Here is a 17,924-nt window from a genome sequence, read left to right on the forward strand (position 1 = left end):
TTTTTTAAATATATGTGTATTGATTTCAGAGAGAAAGGGAGAGGGAGAGAGAGATTGAAACATCAATGATGAGAGAGAATCATTGATGGGCTGCTTCCTGCACGCCCCCTACTGGGGATGGAGCCGGCAACCCGGGCATGTGCTCTTAACAGGAATCGAACCCGGGACCCTTCAGTGTGCAGGCCGAGGCTCTATCCACTGAACCAAACCGGCCAGGGCTGGACCCATCTTTTGCACCACGGGGAAGCTGGCACTTTTCTCACCACCTACACCTGAGATAACTGGGGGGCTGGCACAGCCCTAGAAAATTTACCGCCGCACTCCAGGCGGGTACAAAGGCTCAACAGCGGCCTCCCTTTCGAAGCCTCAGTACAAAGAGTTACTTCTCGCACCCACCGTTGAAAGGTGTACCCTAAGGACTACTACTTCCGACGTCCAACAGCGCCGGCAGGAGAGCCCCGCCTGGCCGCTCCCGGCGCCGAGCATGCGCAGAGACGTCGGCGTCGTGGGCGTGACTCCGACCCTAGCCCCGCCCCCTCTCCTTCCACCCGACGCCCCGCCCTCCGTCCCCGTCTCCGCATGCGCGTCCCAGACGGGGGTGGCCCTGCTCCATCCGGGTACCCAGCGGCCTGCGGTGGTTTTGTTTTTTTGGCTGAAACCGGGAGCGTGAGGCGGCCCCGAGTGGCACGACACCGGGCTCCGGACCGACGGCACGGGCGGGGCTGGACGTAAGTGCCAGGTGGGAGCGGGGGAGGAAGGCATCGCCGCGGCAGGATAGTGCTCGGACCCGGACTCGGTGCCCGGCGGATGCTGAGTCGTTGTCTCCCACTCTGGGAGCTACAGACGGGCTGTGCCTGGACGGACCTTCGGGGCTACCTTCTTCGGACCGGTCCGGCGGCGGCGGGAGAGGGCAGCCGCGTCCGGATCCCGCCGGGCCGCCGGGCCGCGCCCTTCCCAGGACTCACAGGACCCCTGAAAAGCGCCTTGCCTCCCCTACGGGAGAGCTGGAGAAACTGAGGCTCGGCGGGCTCACCCGGCGAGCCGGACCGGTCTCCAGACCGTGCCGGTCCACACCCCGCACCCGAACCCCGCGTCTGTGGGCGGAGTTGGGCAGGAGAAGGGCTTCGAGGCGGGGTCACCGGGAAGAACCGAAAGTAAACATAGGAGGCGTGCTGTTCCTCCCGGGGAAGAGTAAAACGAGTGAATTTTCAAAATTAAAGACTTATTAGCCCTGGTCATATCGCAGTTTTTAATATTTAATTTTAAGTGGGGACGTTGGATTCATTGCTCTTTATTAGGACATCAGTTTTTTTAAAAATAATATTTTATTGATTTTTTACAGAGAGGAAGGGAGAGTGATAGAGTCAGAAACATCGATGAGAGAGAAACATCGATCAGCTGCTTCCTGCACACCCCCCACCGGGGATGTGCCCGCAACCCAGGTACATGCCCTTGACCGGAATCGAACCCGGGACCTTTCAGTCCGCAGGCCGAGGCTCTATCCACTGAGCAAAACCAGCCAGGGCAGGACATCAGTTTTTAGACAGTCATGCTTGCTGGCTGCAGAGCAGCTTAATGGACGGGTTCAGATTCGCTGTAGGGGTTCGGATGTTGCTGGATTATCAGCGAGTTATACGTAATTCTGGCTTTTTCATACCCTGAAACAGATACTATGCTGTGTCTCAAGCCATGTCTGTACAGCTCAGCTCGGAGGAATGTTTTATGTAACCTGGTCAACTATGGTAATTTAGCAGTGGATTTTTACGTCCGAATATTAATTCCAATGTTGTACTTTCTTTTGGCTGGAAAATAGCTGTTAGAATCAGAGATGGAGATATCAAAATGAAATGGGTGTTCTTTTTGTAGAAATTACACCAAAAGCCAGGCTTGGCGAAGGAAAAATAATGAAGTGATATGAGTAGAAGACCTGCAGTGCAGTGTTTAATTTCTTAATCTGAATGTGAAGAAACACATTTTAAATAAAATGTATAAATTCCTAAGAGAAATATTTTTCGTCTGACTGCATGCTTTAACTCAGAGCTAAAGTTTATCATTTCTCTCTCCACTATGTTAGTGCTCCTGGACTATACATATCAAAATCATGTGATAACTTAGTTTAGAATTAAAATTAATAATTATTATAAAAATTTTAAATACTTGGCTATCTACCTTTGTTCAGATTACTTAAATATACCAAAACGATTTTTTTTATTGAGATATAATTGAAATGTAACAGTTTATGGTATACAACATAATGGTATACAACATAATGGTTGGATATTCTTATATATTGCAAAATGATCACCACAATAAGTCTAATTAACATCCATCACCACATAGTTACAAAATTTTTCTTGTAATGAGAACTTTCAAAATCTACTCTCTTAGCAACTTTCAAATAATACAATACAGTATTATTCACTGTATATTATATCCCTCCCCAGGACTTACTTATTTTATAAATGCAAGCCAAAGCCATCTTTCATTTATTTATTTTTATTTTTATTTTTTAAATATATTTTATTGATTTTTTACAGAGAGGAAGAGAGAGGGATAGAGAGTTAGAAACATCGATGAGAGAGAAACATTGACCAGCTGCCTCCTGCACATCTCCTACTGCGGGTGTGCCCGCAACCAACGTACATGCCCTTAACCGGAATCGAACCTGGGACCTTTCAGTCCGCAGGCCGACGCTCTATCCACTGAGCCAAACCGGTTTCGGCCAAAGCCATCTTTTAAATTAAGAAAAATACTAAATAGAAAAAAAGGGAAAATAAATGAATCCAAATTTTATAATGTGGAAGTTTATCAAAAGTTAAATTGAATGTTCTGAAGAAGTGTATGTAGCCAAACTGCAGTACAGTTGAACTTTGCATAACATGGTTTGAACTGTGCAGGTCCACTTATAGGCGGATTTTTTTCAATAAATATACAGCCCTCGGCATCCTGGGGTTTCCCATCCCAGGAATCCACAGATGCAGAGGACCTACTGTATGCATTGTTCGACACTATCTATAATAATAAAAGCATAATATGCTAATTAGACCGGATGTCCTTCTGGATGTCCTTCCGGCCGGGGCTGTGAGGGAAGCCCGGGTCCTGGGTGCCGGCAGCCGGGGGAAGGAAGGCCTACTCTTGCACGAATTTCATGTATCAGGCCTCTAGTTTTATATAAGGGACTTGAGCATCCTTGGTTTTTGATATCTTTGGAGATCCTGGAACTAATCTCGATCCCCCCCCCCCCCCCTTTACTGAGGGACTGTAGTTAAGTTTTTGAGGAGTCAAAAAGTTATCCTCAGGTTTTCCACTGCGTGAGTGTTGGGTTCCCCTAAACCCTCTTGTGTTCAAGGATCAACTATATTTGTAACTTCACTTTTATTAAGTTATTTCTGAGCTATTAATTATTTTCTAAGAACATAAGTCAGGTTTGAAACAAGTAAATAGAAGCGCTTTATTTAATTGTTTTTCTTTGGTTTTTTTTTAAGTGGCCTGAAAAAATGTCTGGATTTCTAGAAGGCTTGAGATGCTCAGAATGCATTGATTGGGGGGAAAAACGCAATACTATTGCTTCCATTGCTGCTGGTGTTCTAGTAAGTGTCACTGATAATTTGGGTCGTCACTATTTTGGTGTGTTTGTTTTTATGTTTTAAATTCTGTATGCTGTTTTAAATTAATGTTTTTCATTATATATTTGCCCTTGATAATATCCAGAACCAGATTAAAGTAAAATAAATTATCTTGTGGTGTTAAATTGACTTTAGCATCCTACCTGAAACCATCTGCAGACTGCACTGTAATTAATCAAAAGGAAAAGCAGAACTGCAGCCATTACTTATTCACAATGTCAAGAGAATAGCTAAAATTCTATCAACAATAATTATTCTCTATAATACTTTGAAGTTTTGTTTTATTTTTCAATACGTATATCTTTCTGGAGGCTTATATCAGCAGCAGGCCATTCCTTTTGTCAGTTGGAATCTGAATCATTTTATTTCTTTCTCCTCCTTGAGATATTGTAATTGATTTCTAGTTCACAAAGTAAGATTATAGGCTTTATTATGAAAATATAAATATTGACTAAAGTAGACTTAGAAAAGAAGTCTATGTTAATATTCATTGCTGTCAGATTTAAGGGTGTCTAATATTTAATCAGATATTAAACCATGTGCCAGTACATGTAAGAAATTGCTGGAACATTTAAGAAAAATTGGAAATTCATTGAAGGGATTCCTTCACTTTAATACCTTGCTTTCTTTTGCGCCAGTAATATATGAAATTTCTCCTTGGTAATCACCTTTTTGGTTTGTTTTAGTTTTTTACAGGCTGGTGGATTATCATAGATGCAGCTGTCATTTACCCCACTATGGAAGAGTTCAACCATTCATACCATGCCTGTGGCGTTATAGCAACCATCGCCTTCCTAATGTAAGTGTCGTTGTCAGTGACACTAATTACATAGGTTGTCACAAAATAAAAATGTTTTACACATAGTTGAGTAGATTTAAATTTTTGAAATGTTGTGAAGTTAACAGGTTGGGCATCGTTTAAAAGTCAAACAATAGAGGACTTATAAAGAGAAGCCACAACGCTCTTTTTTATTCTTCCTTTTACCTCTCCTCTTCCACTTCTGTCTTCCAGCTTCTCTCAGCTGTCCTATTTCTTTTTTTTTTTTAATATATTTTATTGATTTTTTACAGAGCGGAAGGGAGAGAGATAGAGAGTTAGAAACATCGATGAGAGAGAAACATCGATCAGCCGCCTCCTGCACAACTCCTACTGGGGATGTGCCCGCAACCCAGGTACATGCCCTTGACCAGAATCGAACCTGGGACCTTTCAGTCCGCGGGCCGACGCTCTATCCACTGAGCCAAACTGGTTTCGGCAGCTGTCCTATTTCTATTCTATCAATGTTTATAACATTACTTTTAGGTCAGAAACCGTGTAGTACTTTGTCTAAGGGTTTGTTTATTCATCTACCAAATATTTATTAAGGTTTTATAGTCCCAGACTCTGCTGTGGAAACAGGAAATGGAGTAGTGAATAAATCAGGAAAATCCTTGCCTTTTTGGAATTCATACTCTAATGAATGAGGCAGATAGTAACAAAAGAGAAGTTAAATACATAGCATGTTAGATAACGGTAAGCACTAGCGAGAAAAAGCAGAGAAGGGAGATATGAAATGTCAACAGAGCGTGTAGAGATTTCATACCAAGTCAAGGAATGCATCACTAAGAAGGTGGTTTTTGAGCAAAGACTTGTAGAAATGAAGGAACTTATCATGGGGATATACATATAAGAGAGGATCATTTCAGACAGCAGCAAGTACCAGGACTCTATGGCATGGAGATCAGTAAGATTGGAGTGAAGGGCTAAGGTAATAAAAGCTAAAGAAGACTGAAGACTGTTCCAGACTGAGGAGACTAGAGAGATATTAGAATAAAATATACCTCATGATTCTGGACAGGATTCTTTTGCTATTAAGAGCATTATTGGGGCGGGGCGGGGGAGAGCATTATTGGGACAGTTGGGAAACTTGAATGAGGTCTGAAGATTAAATGGTTATGAATCGTTGCTCATTTCCTGCTTTTGATGGTTGTATTGTGGTTCTTTAGAACTGTCTTGTTTGTGGGAAATACATATAATTGTATGCCTTGTTTGTAGGAAGTACAGTTCCTGGGATTGTGGGTCATCACGTTGACAACTTTAAAATATTCAGGGTCAAAAATTTAAAGTACTTGCAACTTTTCTGTAAGTTTGAGATTACTTATAAAACTAGTAATATCAGAGAACAAATAGAGATTGTTTAAGAATGTGCTGAATAGTTAAGACTGACAATACGGGGTCATGGCTATCTAATAGAAAATTGTGAATTTTATTCAGATGGCTCAGCAAGGAAAAACGAGCTAAGAACCACTAACACAGGAACATCTACATTTTTAAAAATATGAAGCTTGTTTTAAAATATATCTATTTTCCTGGCCTGCGTGGCTCAGTGGTTGAGCATCGACCTGTGAACCAGGAGGTCACAGGTTCAATTCCTGGTCAGGGCACATGCCTGGCTTGCTGACTTGATCCCCAGTAGGGGGCGTGCAGGAGGCAGCCGATCAATAATTCTCTCTGATCATTGATGTTTCTATCTCTCTCTCCCTCTTCCTTCCTCTCTGAAATCAATAGAAATACATTAAAAAATAAATTAGATCTATTTCATGTACCAAGTAATTTAGTTAATGTCATTGAAAATAATTATGAGTATTTTGATCATTCTAAAACTTAGATTTGAGTTCTTCTCAGTGGTTAGAGTGTCAGCCCAAGGACTGGAGGGTTCCTGGTTCGATTCCTATGAAGGGCACATACCTCGATTGCAGGCTCAATCATCGGCCCTGGTCAGGGCCCTTGTGGGAGGCAACCAATCGATATGTCTCTCTCACATCAATGTTTCTCTGCCTCTGTCTCTCTCTCTCTCTCTCTCTCTCTCTCCCCCTTCCACTCTCTCTCTCAAACCACTCTCTCTCTCAAAATCAATGGAAAAGTATCCTCAAGTGAGGATTAACAAAACAAACAAACTAAAATTTAGATTTGAATGAATAAATTAAGACTATATTATTGAGAAAAAAATTAGGGTTCAAATATTCAATACATTTATTGAGCACCTACCATGTGTTAAGCCCTGTGCTAGACACTGAAAATAAAAATGGGAAACAAGATAGACAGAGCTCCTGCCTTCATGAAGCTTATATTCTAGTGGTATATGTATGTGTGCTAAATGTATATAATGTTTAACTTTTTAACTTGATATATTGTGAACATTTTCCCATGACATTTAAACATTTTTTAAAGGATACTTCTAAAGAAGGCAAGGCTATCTCAGTCTAGAGTGGTGCTCTGTGAAAGTCAGTGAGACTTTTTATGTTTGGAAAATCTATCAGGAAGTGAAAAAAAGATTTTACCCCTTGATTCTCTTTGTGTTGAGTATGTCTGATATGTACAAATGGAAAACTAGATGGGACCAAGCTAAAGATTATTCTAGTCTTAGCAAGATAAAAATTTGTTATTGAGGTATAATTGACTATTTTGAGAATTTCACTCTCACATTTTAAAAAGCATCAGAATCATCTAAAGGACCTGTTAAAACTCAGATTGCTAAGCTGCATACCCAGAGTTTTGCTTCATAAGTTTAGATGGGGCTGGGAATTTTCTTTCTAATCTGTTCCCAGGTGATGGCTGATTCTGCCAGTCTTATGACTATAACTGCTGCTTTAGAGCATATCTGATTGAAGGGACTTGCTTAAGATCATATGAACCCATTACTCTAGACTCATGAGGCCTAAGCTTAAATTTGAGGAACTCTAGCTTATTGTATCTGATAATCTGATGTCATGGATAGTCTCCTCTTGGCATCGGAAACCCTTATTTCTTGGTTTTATTTATACAGGATTAATGCAGTATCGAATGGACAAGTCCGAGGAGATAGTTACAGTGAAGGTTGCCTGGGTCAAACAGGTAAATAGGTACAAATAATGTCTTACTATGCATCCTTAAAATGAGAATATATATGGAGAATATATATAACTCCTTCAGATCAGGAATAGAATGAAGGTGTATCTAGAGCAGAAGTTACAGGTTCCAAGGCATAAAGTAAAAGTTGCATTTGGTTAGATTTGGCTTTAAAGTACAGAATATGCAGTTTTGAATATATAACCCTGTGCAATAATGTAGATATAAATGTACACAATAAAGAACAGTATATAGTGAATGTATATGCAAAATAGAACTTACCTTACTTTCCAGCTATCCCATATAAATTTTCTTCTTTTTGCCAACCTTATTTGATTGAACTAGCATTTTGAAATAGTTTAGAATCATAGGTTTTAGTGTCTGTTTTAAAATACACAGCATAAAATTTGCCATCTTAACCATTTCTAAATGTAGTTAGTAGTATTAGTATATTCACATTGTTGTGCAGCCAACCTCCAGAACTTCTTTTTATCTTGCATACTGAATATAATAATAGAATTTTAGTGTGTGGGTTCATCCAGGCCTTTCCTCCTCAGCTGAGGAAATCATATCCCCTAGACTCCATTGCCATGCACCTGAGGTAAGCAGGATACAGGACATGTATGGCAGTTTCTAGAGTCCAGTTTGCTCAAAGAATTGAGGGGACAAATATTTATTAAGCAATGTAAATGGTAAACTGAAAGTATTACATCCATACGGAAATAAACTTGGATGTAGGCAAATTGCAAGGTTTTTTGTTGTTTGTATAATGAAACTAGAGGCCTGATGCACGAAATCATGCAAGGGCTTTAGCCCCAGCCCCTGCCTGCTGTGGCTTTATCCAGGAGGAAGGACGTCTGATCTAATTAGCATATTGTGCTTTTATTATTATAGATAGGAGAAACCACTAGTCAGCTATGATCTCTCCTTGGTTCGTTCACTGTCTTCGTAGATGAACTTAAGTAGAAGAGATCCAGAAACATGTACCTACCATAACTTTATAAACTAAAGGAATAGGTGAATGTTAGTAGTTAGTGTTGATAATAATCTTCTATATACACTAGAGGCCAGTTGCATGAAGATTTGTGCAATAGGCCTTCCTTCCTGTGGCTGGCGGCAGAGGTTTTCCTCTGGCACCCGGGACCCAGGCCTTTGGTCCGGCCACAGCGGAGAAGCCAAGCCTCAGCCACTCCGGCCACAGCAGCGAGGCTTGGCTTCTCCACTCCGGCCGCAGCAGCGAGGCTTCAGTCGTCTTCAGTTTTTGCTCTGTGCCTGCATATGCAAATTAACCAACGTCTTTGCTGGGTTAATTTGCGTACTCATCCTGATTGGCTGGTGGGTGTAGCGGAGTGACACCAATTTGCATGTTTCTCTTTTATTAGTGTAGATAAAAGGCTAATATGCAAAGTGTCCCCTTGGGAGTTCAACCGGGAGACTGGGAGTTCAATTGCTCACTATGACGTGCACTGACCACCAGGGGGTGGCACAGAACGAAGGAAGGCCCCAGCTGGCAGCCGGAAGGTCCTGATCGCCGGCCAGGCCTAGGGACCCTACCCTGCACGAATTTTGTGCACCCGGCCTCTAGGAAGACAATAATAGCTAGAACTAAGACTAAAAGAATATGGCCATCACATCTTTAAATAAAATTTGTTAGCTAGCATAGCTTTGGGGGGGTTCAGAGACAGTTGTATTTGTTTTTTTTTTGTGTGTGTGTGTGTTTTAATATCACATCTATGAGTAGCAGCTTATTTCATAACTATTATTTTATGTTTGTATATTAAATAAGAAATATATATATAGCATTCTATTTGCCATGCTAATTAAATAAACTCAGCTTGGAGTTCATTTTAGGCAGTGTAATGATTTTATAGCAGATCTTCATAAATATTATTTAAATGTGATTTAAGTCTTCCTCTATTAACATAATTTTAATGCAGCTTTTCTAAGTGCCAGCCACAATAAATATGTATTTATTATGCTGCCAAACTACGATAGTGTTTAGATTCAGATATCACTGAATATGAATCTTTTGTAAGTATACCTATGTTTTTGTTTGAAAGTTCTCTTGGAGGACTTTAAATTTTGCAGCACAATTTCTAAAAATATATGAAAAAGGAGTCTAAATACGGTGAAATATATTTTGTAAGATTTTTATTGGACAGTTGAGAACAGTTTTTCTTAGCGTAGATATTTAGGGAAAGTAAATATAGGCACTTAAAATACACAGATCAGCCAACAAGAAAAAGGCCCACATCTTCACTGTTGAAAGATACTCAACACATCTGGTCTTTTTATTTTAGACTTTAATGATAACTACACATTTTTTCTGTTTGAGTTTTTGAAAAGTTAATTGAATTGACTGCTGCCGTATGAAAAACAATTCTGGTAAAATGTTAATTCTTTTAAGGTGCTCGCATTTGGCTGTTCATTGGTTTCATGTTGGCCTTTGGCTCTCTGATTGCATCTATGTGGATTCTCTTTGGTGGTTATGTTGCTAAAGGTAAGAGAGAGCACAGCTTATATTTTACTTCAATGGAATACTGAAATTGAGCGTTAAAGTTGGTTATTTTTTTCATTAGCTTTTTTCATATAGCTAGGCCAGCTACTAGCAATACATTTATGCCTAGGAACTCCCCTCTCCCTATCAGTATTTTGTTTTGTTTGGATGTTTTTAGTATCTCGGAAGGAATAGGACATAGCTTGCTATTCTTTGGCTTCCAAAAACCTCAAAAGCAGAATATATATGTTCTCCAGCTACTTGGCAGGTTTTGATTTGCTGAATAATATCCATGCAAAACTCTAATATCCTAGAATTAGAATTTATTGAACTAATAAATTTCTGATAATGACATCATTTCCTTTTAGATAGCAAAGTAAATTAACATTTCATGTGCATCTGTTACATGAGGCCAGTTTAAGGCAAGCTCAGATAAAGGCCTGCTCCTAGATTCTTGGCTGCAATTTTGCCTGAGGTATATCAGAAAAATATGCAAAACCACTTAATGTTCCAAGTAAAATTGACTATGTTTATCATAGTAAAAATACAATACTAATGATTTGTAGAAACTGGACTAGCAGAGATATAATCTAACCCTTCTTTGAACAAAACGTGATTCTTAAACTAAAATCATGAGTTTCCTGAATTTTTATTAAAATCTTTTTAAGTCTTACAGATAAGAATGATAGGCATTTTAAAATATTCATATCTTTATTTTGTTTATATGTTTATTATTATAATCATGTTGCCAAAAATGTAAAAAAGAAAAAATAGAAAAATAAACTATAATAATCTTACTGCTCTTAAATATTCTGGTACATTTTCTTTGTTCTCTTTTGTTTTTTATGTAGTTATAATTATAGTATAAATAAACTTTTGAAGCCTGCTTTTGCATGTTACATAATATGGTTTTCTTGCTGCTACAAAATCTTTGTCACCATCATATTAGAAAGAAAAAAAAATTACTTTTTTTAATTTGAATTGCATAATACTTGTTCATTGTAGAAAACTGAGACTATAAAAGAGCTCAAAGAAGATTATAAAATTACTGATAATTCTTCTTTCCCAGATACAACTATTAATACAGAGTTCCTTTATATAGGAATGTGTTTATATCATAGAATTTTAAGATTTCTCTCCAAAAGGTTTTTGGAGCCAGGTTATGCATTGAGAATCATTAGTAGCAGATCTATAGTTTTATAAAGTTGTCTTTCTACAGGATCTTTATAAGCCATTCTATTTTTTATTTTATTTTATTGACTTCGGAGAGGAAGGGAAAGGGAGAGAGAAATAGCAACATCAGTGATGAGAGAGAATCATCGATCGGCTGCCTTCTGCCTGCATCCTACTGGGGCTTGAGCCCACAACCCAGGCATATGCCCTGACCAGGAATCTAAATGGTGACTGACCTCTTAGTTCCTGGGTCAACACTCAACCACTGAGCCACGCCGGTTGGACGTTCCTCAGCACGTTAAACAGTGTCAAACATAGTATGTAATCAGTATTTGTTAAATGAATGAAGGGATCTGTCAACTACTAAACCAATACTAGACTCTGTCATGTATTATGTCATTTAATACTCAAACCAACCATAGTTACCATCAAAATCAGTTATATTAGGAAAACTGATATGCATCAGATTATCAGAAACTAAAATGTTTTGAGATGATAAACCTCTAAAATTATTATTATTTTACATTAACATTAGTATATTATTATTATTTTTACAGAAAAAGCCATAGTATACCCTGGAATTGCTGTATTTTTCCAAAATGCCTTCATCTTTTTTGGGTAAGTTTGTTTTGCATTTTTCATCCTATCTTTTCTTTTTAATGCTTTTTTTATAATAGTTTCTTTCATGTCATTTATATATTTAGTTGCTTTATTTACCCCTGTTCAGTGCCCCTCCATGTTATTATCATTCTATATAATAAAAGGGTAATATGCAAATTGACCCTAAAGGCAGAACAACTGGGAACAACCAGTCACTATGACATGCACTGACCACCAGGGGGCAGACACTCAATGCAGGAGCTGCCCCCTGGTGGTCAGTGTGCTACCACAGGGGGAGGTCTGCTCAGCCATAAGCCGGGGAACAGGCCTAAGCTGGCAGGTGGACATCCCCCAAGGGCTCCTGGGCTGCCAGAGGGATGTCTAACTGCCAACTTAGGCCTGACCCCCCCCAGAGAGCGGGCCTAAGCCGGCAGGTGGACATCCCCCGAGGGGTCCCGGACTGCGAGAGAGTGCAGGCCAGGCTGAGCCCCCCCCCCCCCACTCAGTGCACGAATTTTCATGCACCGGGCCTCTAGTAAAATATAAAGAATGAGAAAGGTTTTTTTTTAAAGAATAACTTACTGACTTTTAGAGAGAGGGGAAAAGAGAGAGAGAGAGAGACATCGATGCTCTTTCTACTGCCTTCTGCACACCCCCATCGGAGACCCTACCTGCAACCTGAGCATGTGCCCTTGATCAAGAATTGAACCAGCAACCTCCTGGTGCAAGGGATGGCCCCCAACAATTGAGCCACACCGGCCAGGGCAAGAAAGATATTCTTAATACATGGGTTAGTTTACTGCCAACCTTTGGAATATACATTGATTTTTAAAATTGCTACCACCACCCTGGCTGGGTAGCTCAGTTGGTAGGAGCATCATCCTGATATGCCAAGGTTTCGGGTTTGATCCCTGCTCAGGGCACATACAAGAATTAACCAGTGAATGCATAAATAAGTGGAACAACATATCAGTGTTTCTCTCTCTTTTTCCTTCTCTCTCTTCTTCTCCCTCCCCCATTCCTCTCTCTCAAATCAATAAATAAAAATAATTTTTTAAAAGAATAGAGAAATACATTGAAGAGTGACCTGTTAAACAAGAATCAAGAATCAGAATTTTTTTTTTTTTTACGATTCTTTTTTAAAAATTGATTTTGAGAGAGAGAGAAACAGCGATGTGAGAGCGATATATTGACCAGCTGCCTCCTGCACACCCTCTACTGGGGATGAGGCCCGCAACTTGGGCACATGCCCTGATCGGGAATCGAACCAGCAACCTTTTGGTGCACGGGTTAACCTTCCAACCAACTGAGCCACACTGGTCAGGACTCTAAATCCTTTTCTAAACATTCAGACAGAATAAATTCTCTATGTTTCTGTGCTCCCTTAATATTTGGTATATATACCTCTTCCCTCCTCCCTGAATACTTACCACATTGGATCATCAAGAATGTGAGCAGCTTGCCCTGCCTGGTGTTGCTAAGTGGTTAGAGCATAGGCCTGTGCACTGAAGAGTCACTGGTTTAATTTCCAGTCAAGGGCACATACCTGGGTTGTAGGTTTGATCCTCAGCTCTGGTTGGGGCATGTTCGGGAGGCAACCAATCAATGTGTTTCTCTCACATCGATGTATCTCTCCCCACCCCCTCCTTCCTTTCCACTTTCTAAAAAAATCCTCACCAAGGAACAACTTGAGAGCAAGGACTATATCTTATTTATCTTTATAGCCCTAGCATCTAGCTCCTAGTACCTTGATACTCAAAAAAGGTTTGTTGATTCCTAGCCAGTTTGGCTCAGTGGATAGAGCGGCAGCCTGTGGACGGAAGCTGTCCCAGGTTTGATTCCTGTCAAGGGCACATGCTCAGGTTGTGGGCTCGATCCCCAGTAGGGGGCGTGCAGGAGGCAGCCAATCAATGATTCTCATCATTGATGTTTCTATCTCTCTCTCCCTCTCCCTTCCTCTCTGAAATCAATAAAAATAAGTAAATAAATAAATAAATAAGGTTTGTTGAATGAATTTGATAAAAGTCAGACATATAATGGTTACATACTAAGCCTTGATTAACTTTTTAAGAGTGACATATGTCCCCAATACTCATAGTTAAGGATGCAGGGACGCTGGTGATAAATAGCACAGCTGAGAACAGTGAAGAATTTACTGCCTTAAGAGTGATCAGCTTCTGTTCTGACATAGGGCATGGTTTTTTTCATACAGCTCATCAATTATTCTTTGGAGCTAGTTTCCCATGATTCTAAGTCTCACATATCTTTTCTTTTCCCAAACGTAACTAGTCATGTGATGCTTCTCGTTTTATTCACAGAGGACTGGTTTTTAAGTTTGGCCGGACTGAAGACTTATGGCAGTGAAAACATCTGATTTATTGCTCCTGTACAACAGCCCTGCATGGGTTTGTTCTGTTGTGTTTGTTTTTTATTTTTAATACTCACTCCCAATCTTTTGTAATGACATTTTCTAAACTTATTTCTGAGTATAGTCTCAGCTTACATTTGTGTGATACTAAAATCATGAGAAATCGCTATTTAAACAATAACAACAAAAATCTATTGTAGTATGCATTTGATTAACTTATCAAATGTTAAGGAAAAGTATTCCACGTGAGTAAGTTTTGTTAAGTTTTATCATGGTATAATTGTAAAAATAAAAATAAATCAGAAAAGAAATTGTGGATACATCTTATCTGAGTATTTGTCATAGCCAAGATCCAAAATGCAATTGAAGTGCTCTTAAAATACGATGTGTTTATTTAAATGTGGGCTCTTCTGTGTCAAATATTAAGTGAAATATAAACATTTTCTTGTTTTTAAAAACTATTCGGTGGTCAGAATTCTTTTTCACTATACTTTGTGTTGGGTTTATTCAGTTTGCCAAATTCTGAAAATGTTTCAGTGTAAGTAAGTAGCTATTAAAAGTCTCCGAAGGGGTGAGTGAGCATGTCGGGAGCAGCTCCTGATCCAGCCACCAGGCTCCTCAAAAGTGTCCCTTCTGGCCCTGGCTGGTTTGGCTCAGTCCTTCGTCCTACGAACTGAAGGGTCCTGGGTTCAATTCTTGTCAAGGGCACATGCCTGGGTTGTGGGCTTGACCCCTAGTAGGGGGCATGAAGGAGGCAGCCGATCAATGATTCTCTCTCATCATCGATATTTCTATCTCTCTCTCCCTCTCCCTTCCGCTCTGAAATCAATAAAAAATATATATTAAAAAAAGTGTCCCTTCTGTGCCACTGATCCGTGATCAGTTGTGACACATGGTTCTGGTGGGACACACAGTTACTCCACAGCTACCATTGAAGGAAAGAAAAAAAGGATAGGGATTTGACACTAAGGTAACAAATTTTGTTGGTGGTGGTTTAATAATAAATTGGATTCCATGTTTCATTGTATCTCTGTAATGAAACACTATGCTCAAAATAGACCAGCCAGGTCAGTTATAATTACAAACGTTAACTACCCGGAGTGCTCATAGTCTCTTCCTCTTTGGATCCCTGCTATCCCTTCCCTCTCGCCCCCACCTCCCTCCCAGGCTCCCCACTTTAGCCAAGTGGGATTTTTTTTAAAGGAGCTAGCTAACTATGGGTACATGTTCTTCAGAACTACACTTTGAAATGTTTTATTTTATAAAATTTGCTACAATTAGCCTTCATTAAACACGAAATATCTCTCAGATGATTTAAACCTGTGGTACTCCTTTTCTTGTCAGGCACAGTTACCTCCCTGTATGTATGTTTTGAATACGACCTGGTCACTGCTCAAAGAAGTAACTATTGCTGTCATCCCACAGCAATTCAGCCATGGTGAGTTTCAGATCCATAGGCTGTGAGAATTGGAGGGGATCTTAGAGGTTGAAGTCCACCTTCTCTTTTCACAGATGAGAGAACTCAGACCATGCAAATTTAAATGATTTCCTCAAGGTCATGGAACTAGTGTTTTTTTGTTGTTTTTTTTTAAATATATTTTTATTTTTTTTTACAGAGAGGAAGGGAGAGGGACAGAGAGCCAGAAACATCGATGAGATAGAAACATCGATCAGCTGCCTCCTGCACACCCCTACTGGAGATGTGCCCGCAACCAAGGTACATGTCCTTGACCGGAATCGAACCTGGGACCCTTCAGTCCGCAGGCCAACGCTCTATCCACTGAACCAAACCAGTCAGGGCCATGGAACTAGTGTTTTAATGTTGAGGCAGTGCACCTCGACCATGATGCCTTTCCCCACAGTTAATTCAGAATGTGTTCAGGGAATAAGAACTACTGTACCTTGAAAACTGTTGGAATAAAATCAAGGTCTGCAAGGACTAAATTTAAGTGAGCTCATTTCCCCCTATTTTTTATCATCTGCTCTGCTGGTGTAGACAAGAATTAATTGGGTAGCATACTTTATTAAGCATGAAAAAGAATCTACGAATTGTCAAGAAATTTAACCCAAACCTTAATGAGGTGCCTGCATCCAAGAAAATATTGGTAGCATCATTTTTAATGAAACCAAACATTTATTTAAAATTGTTATGAGCCCTAACCAATTTGGTTCAGTGGATAGAGCATCGGCCTGCAGACTTAAGGGTACCAGGTTCGATTCCGGTCAAGGGCATGTACCTTGGTTGCAGACACATCCCCAGTGGGGAGTGTGCAGGAGGCAGCTGATCGATGTTTCTCTCTCATCGATGTTTCTAGCTCTCTATCCCTCTCCCTTCCTCTCTGTAAAAAATCAATAAAATATATTTAAAAATAAAAAAAAATAAAATTGTTATGAAATTACCATTTAAACAAGTCTTTAGTCTTTTATTTTTAATATCAAATCTATTTCTGACCTGTTTCATTGTACATAGGGAGACTGCAGTAACGAGTTTGTCACACAGAAAAAATGTGGGCAACAGTGAAAGGAAGCTCTCTTGTTTAGGAACAGGCCTTGTTTTTCTTGGATGCCTTTGCTTAAAATCCAACAGCCAAATGAGGAAACTGTAAAAGCAAAGCAAACATTTTTGTTACAGATGAATCCTTCCACTCTTAAAATTTGTGCACATATTGAATCTGCCTTGATCTTTTGAAATTTATATTAACCAAAATGTCTTATCACAGAGGTTTTTGCATAAAATATGAATTGGAAGAGCTCCTAGACCAGTGCTTTCAACCTGTGGGTTGTGACCCCTTTGGGGGTCGAACGACCCTTTCACAGGGGTCACCTAAATACATCCTGCATATCAGATATTTACATTACGATTCATAACAGTAGCAAAATTACAGTTATGAAGTAGCAACAAAAATGATTTTATGGTTGGGAGTCACAACAACATGAGGAACTGTATTAAAGGGTCGCGGCATTAGGAAGGTTGAGAACCACTGTCCTAGACAGATCTCATTTCGTATAGCTCCTTACATGGATCATTGCCAAATAGTCCTCTGGGTTTTTTTTGAACACCTCCAGTAGCAATGGACTCACTACCATGTAAAGGAGCTAGTTCCATTTGCAGACAGTTCAAATAGCTAACAGTTTACACTGCATTACTTACTGGGCCCGGGTACACTTTTTGGAGAAGCATAGAAAAGAATCTTTTTTCTCTCCTACACAACGGCTTCTTAGTATTTGAAGATAGTTCTTAGGTCTCCTTTGGGTCTTCTCTTCTGCAAGCTGACTACATCCTGAATTCTCTAGTTGTGCCTTACAATATCAGTACTCATTGAGGTGCTTGGATCACAGAATTCTAGAGTTGGAACTCAGAGTAGCTAACGTGGGGTATATTCTATGGATCAGGGTGCTAACATTCACACACATTATCTCCTTTGAATCCTTACAACAACCTAGTGAGACATTATTATTATTTCCATTTCAGAGATGGGAGGCTGATTCTCTGAGAGGTCACAGAGTTAGAGGTAGCAGAACCCAGCTCTGTCTGAATGCAGAATGTGGAATTTGATCTCATTCTACCAATGAGGAAACAGCCCCAGAGAAGTAAAGTGATTTGCCTGAAGGCACCAACTTGCCTAGGGTGAGCTAGGACTAGAATTCAGATCTGCTGCTGCTAAAAGGGTAAGAACACTTGCAGGGCATGGGAAGAGACTGGCTGTTGGGAAAAGCCAAGAGCCAATGACTAGAGAGAAGCAGATGCAGGATGAGGCAGGTAACACACAACAATGTGGATGGCTCCCGGAA

The 17,924-nt window shown here is 39.9% G+C and overlaps 2 protein-coding genes across 9 annotated transcripts in view; one reads left to right on the forward strand and one right to left on the reverse strand.

The window, feature by feature from the left end:
- Positions 1–597: 597 nt before the first annotated feature.
- Positions 598–14,593, forward strand: TMEM50A (transmembrane protein 50A). 2 transcript variants are annotated; one of them, XM_070404392.1, is made up of 7 exons: positions 598–728; positions 3,486–3,590; positions 4,313–4,425; positions 7,433–7,500; positions 9,902–9,994; positions 11,722–11,782; positions 14,083–14,593. In XM_070404392.1, the coding sequence occupies exons 2-7, from the start codon at positions 3,498–3,500 to the stop codon at positions 14,126–14,128; spliced, it is 474 nt and encodes a 157-aa protein (XP_070260493.1). In that variant the 5' UTR covers positions 598–728; positions 3,486–3,497; the 3' UTR covers positions 14,129–14,593. The 2 variants fall into 2 exon arrangements, with proteins under 2 accessions (XP_070260493.1, XP_070260492.1); XM_070404391.1 differs by lacking the exon at positions 598–728 and adding an exon at positions 1,670–1,742.
- A 1,839-nt stretch (positions 14,594–16,432) lies between these two features.
- Positions 16,433–17,924, reverse strand: part of RHCE (Rh blood group CcEe antigens) — a 34,314-nt gene continuing 32,822 nt past the window's right edge. For 4 of the 7 annotated variants that reach the window (XM_070404387.1, XM_070404385.1, XM_070404388.1 and 1 more), the window contains one exon: positions 16,529–16,732. In XM_070404387.1, coding sequence (XP_070260488.1) covers positions 16,706–16,732 — 27 coding nt within the window. In that variant the 3' untranslated portion in view covers positions 16,529–16,705. Of the gene's footprint in view, positions 16,733–17,924 lie in introns of all 7 variants that reach the window. The other 3 variants (XM_070404390.1, XM_070404389.1, XM_070404386.1) reach the window with 2 other exon arrangements.

The sequence above is a fragment of the Myotis yumanensis genome, unplaced genomic scaffold, assembly GCF_028538775.1.
Source record: "Myotis yumanensis isolate MYYU_CA2020_CCGP unplaced genomic scaffold, mMyoYum1.0.hap1 SCAF_2, whole genome shotgun sequence".
NCBI classification, from domain to species: domain Eukaryota; kingdom Metazoa; phylum Chordata; class Mammalia; order Chiroptera; family Vespertilionidae; genus Myotis; species Myotis yumanensis.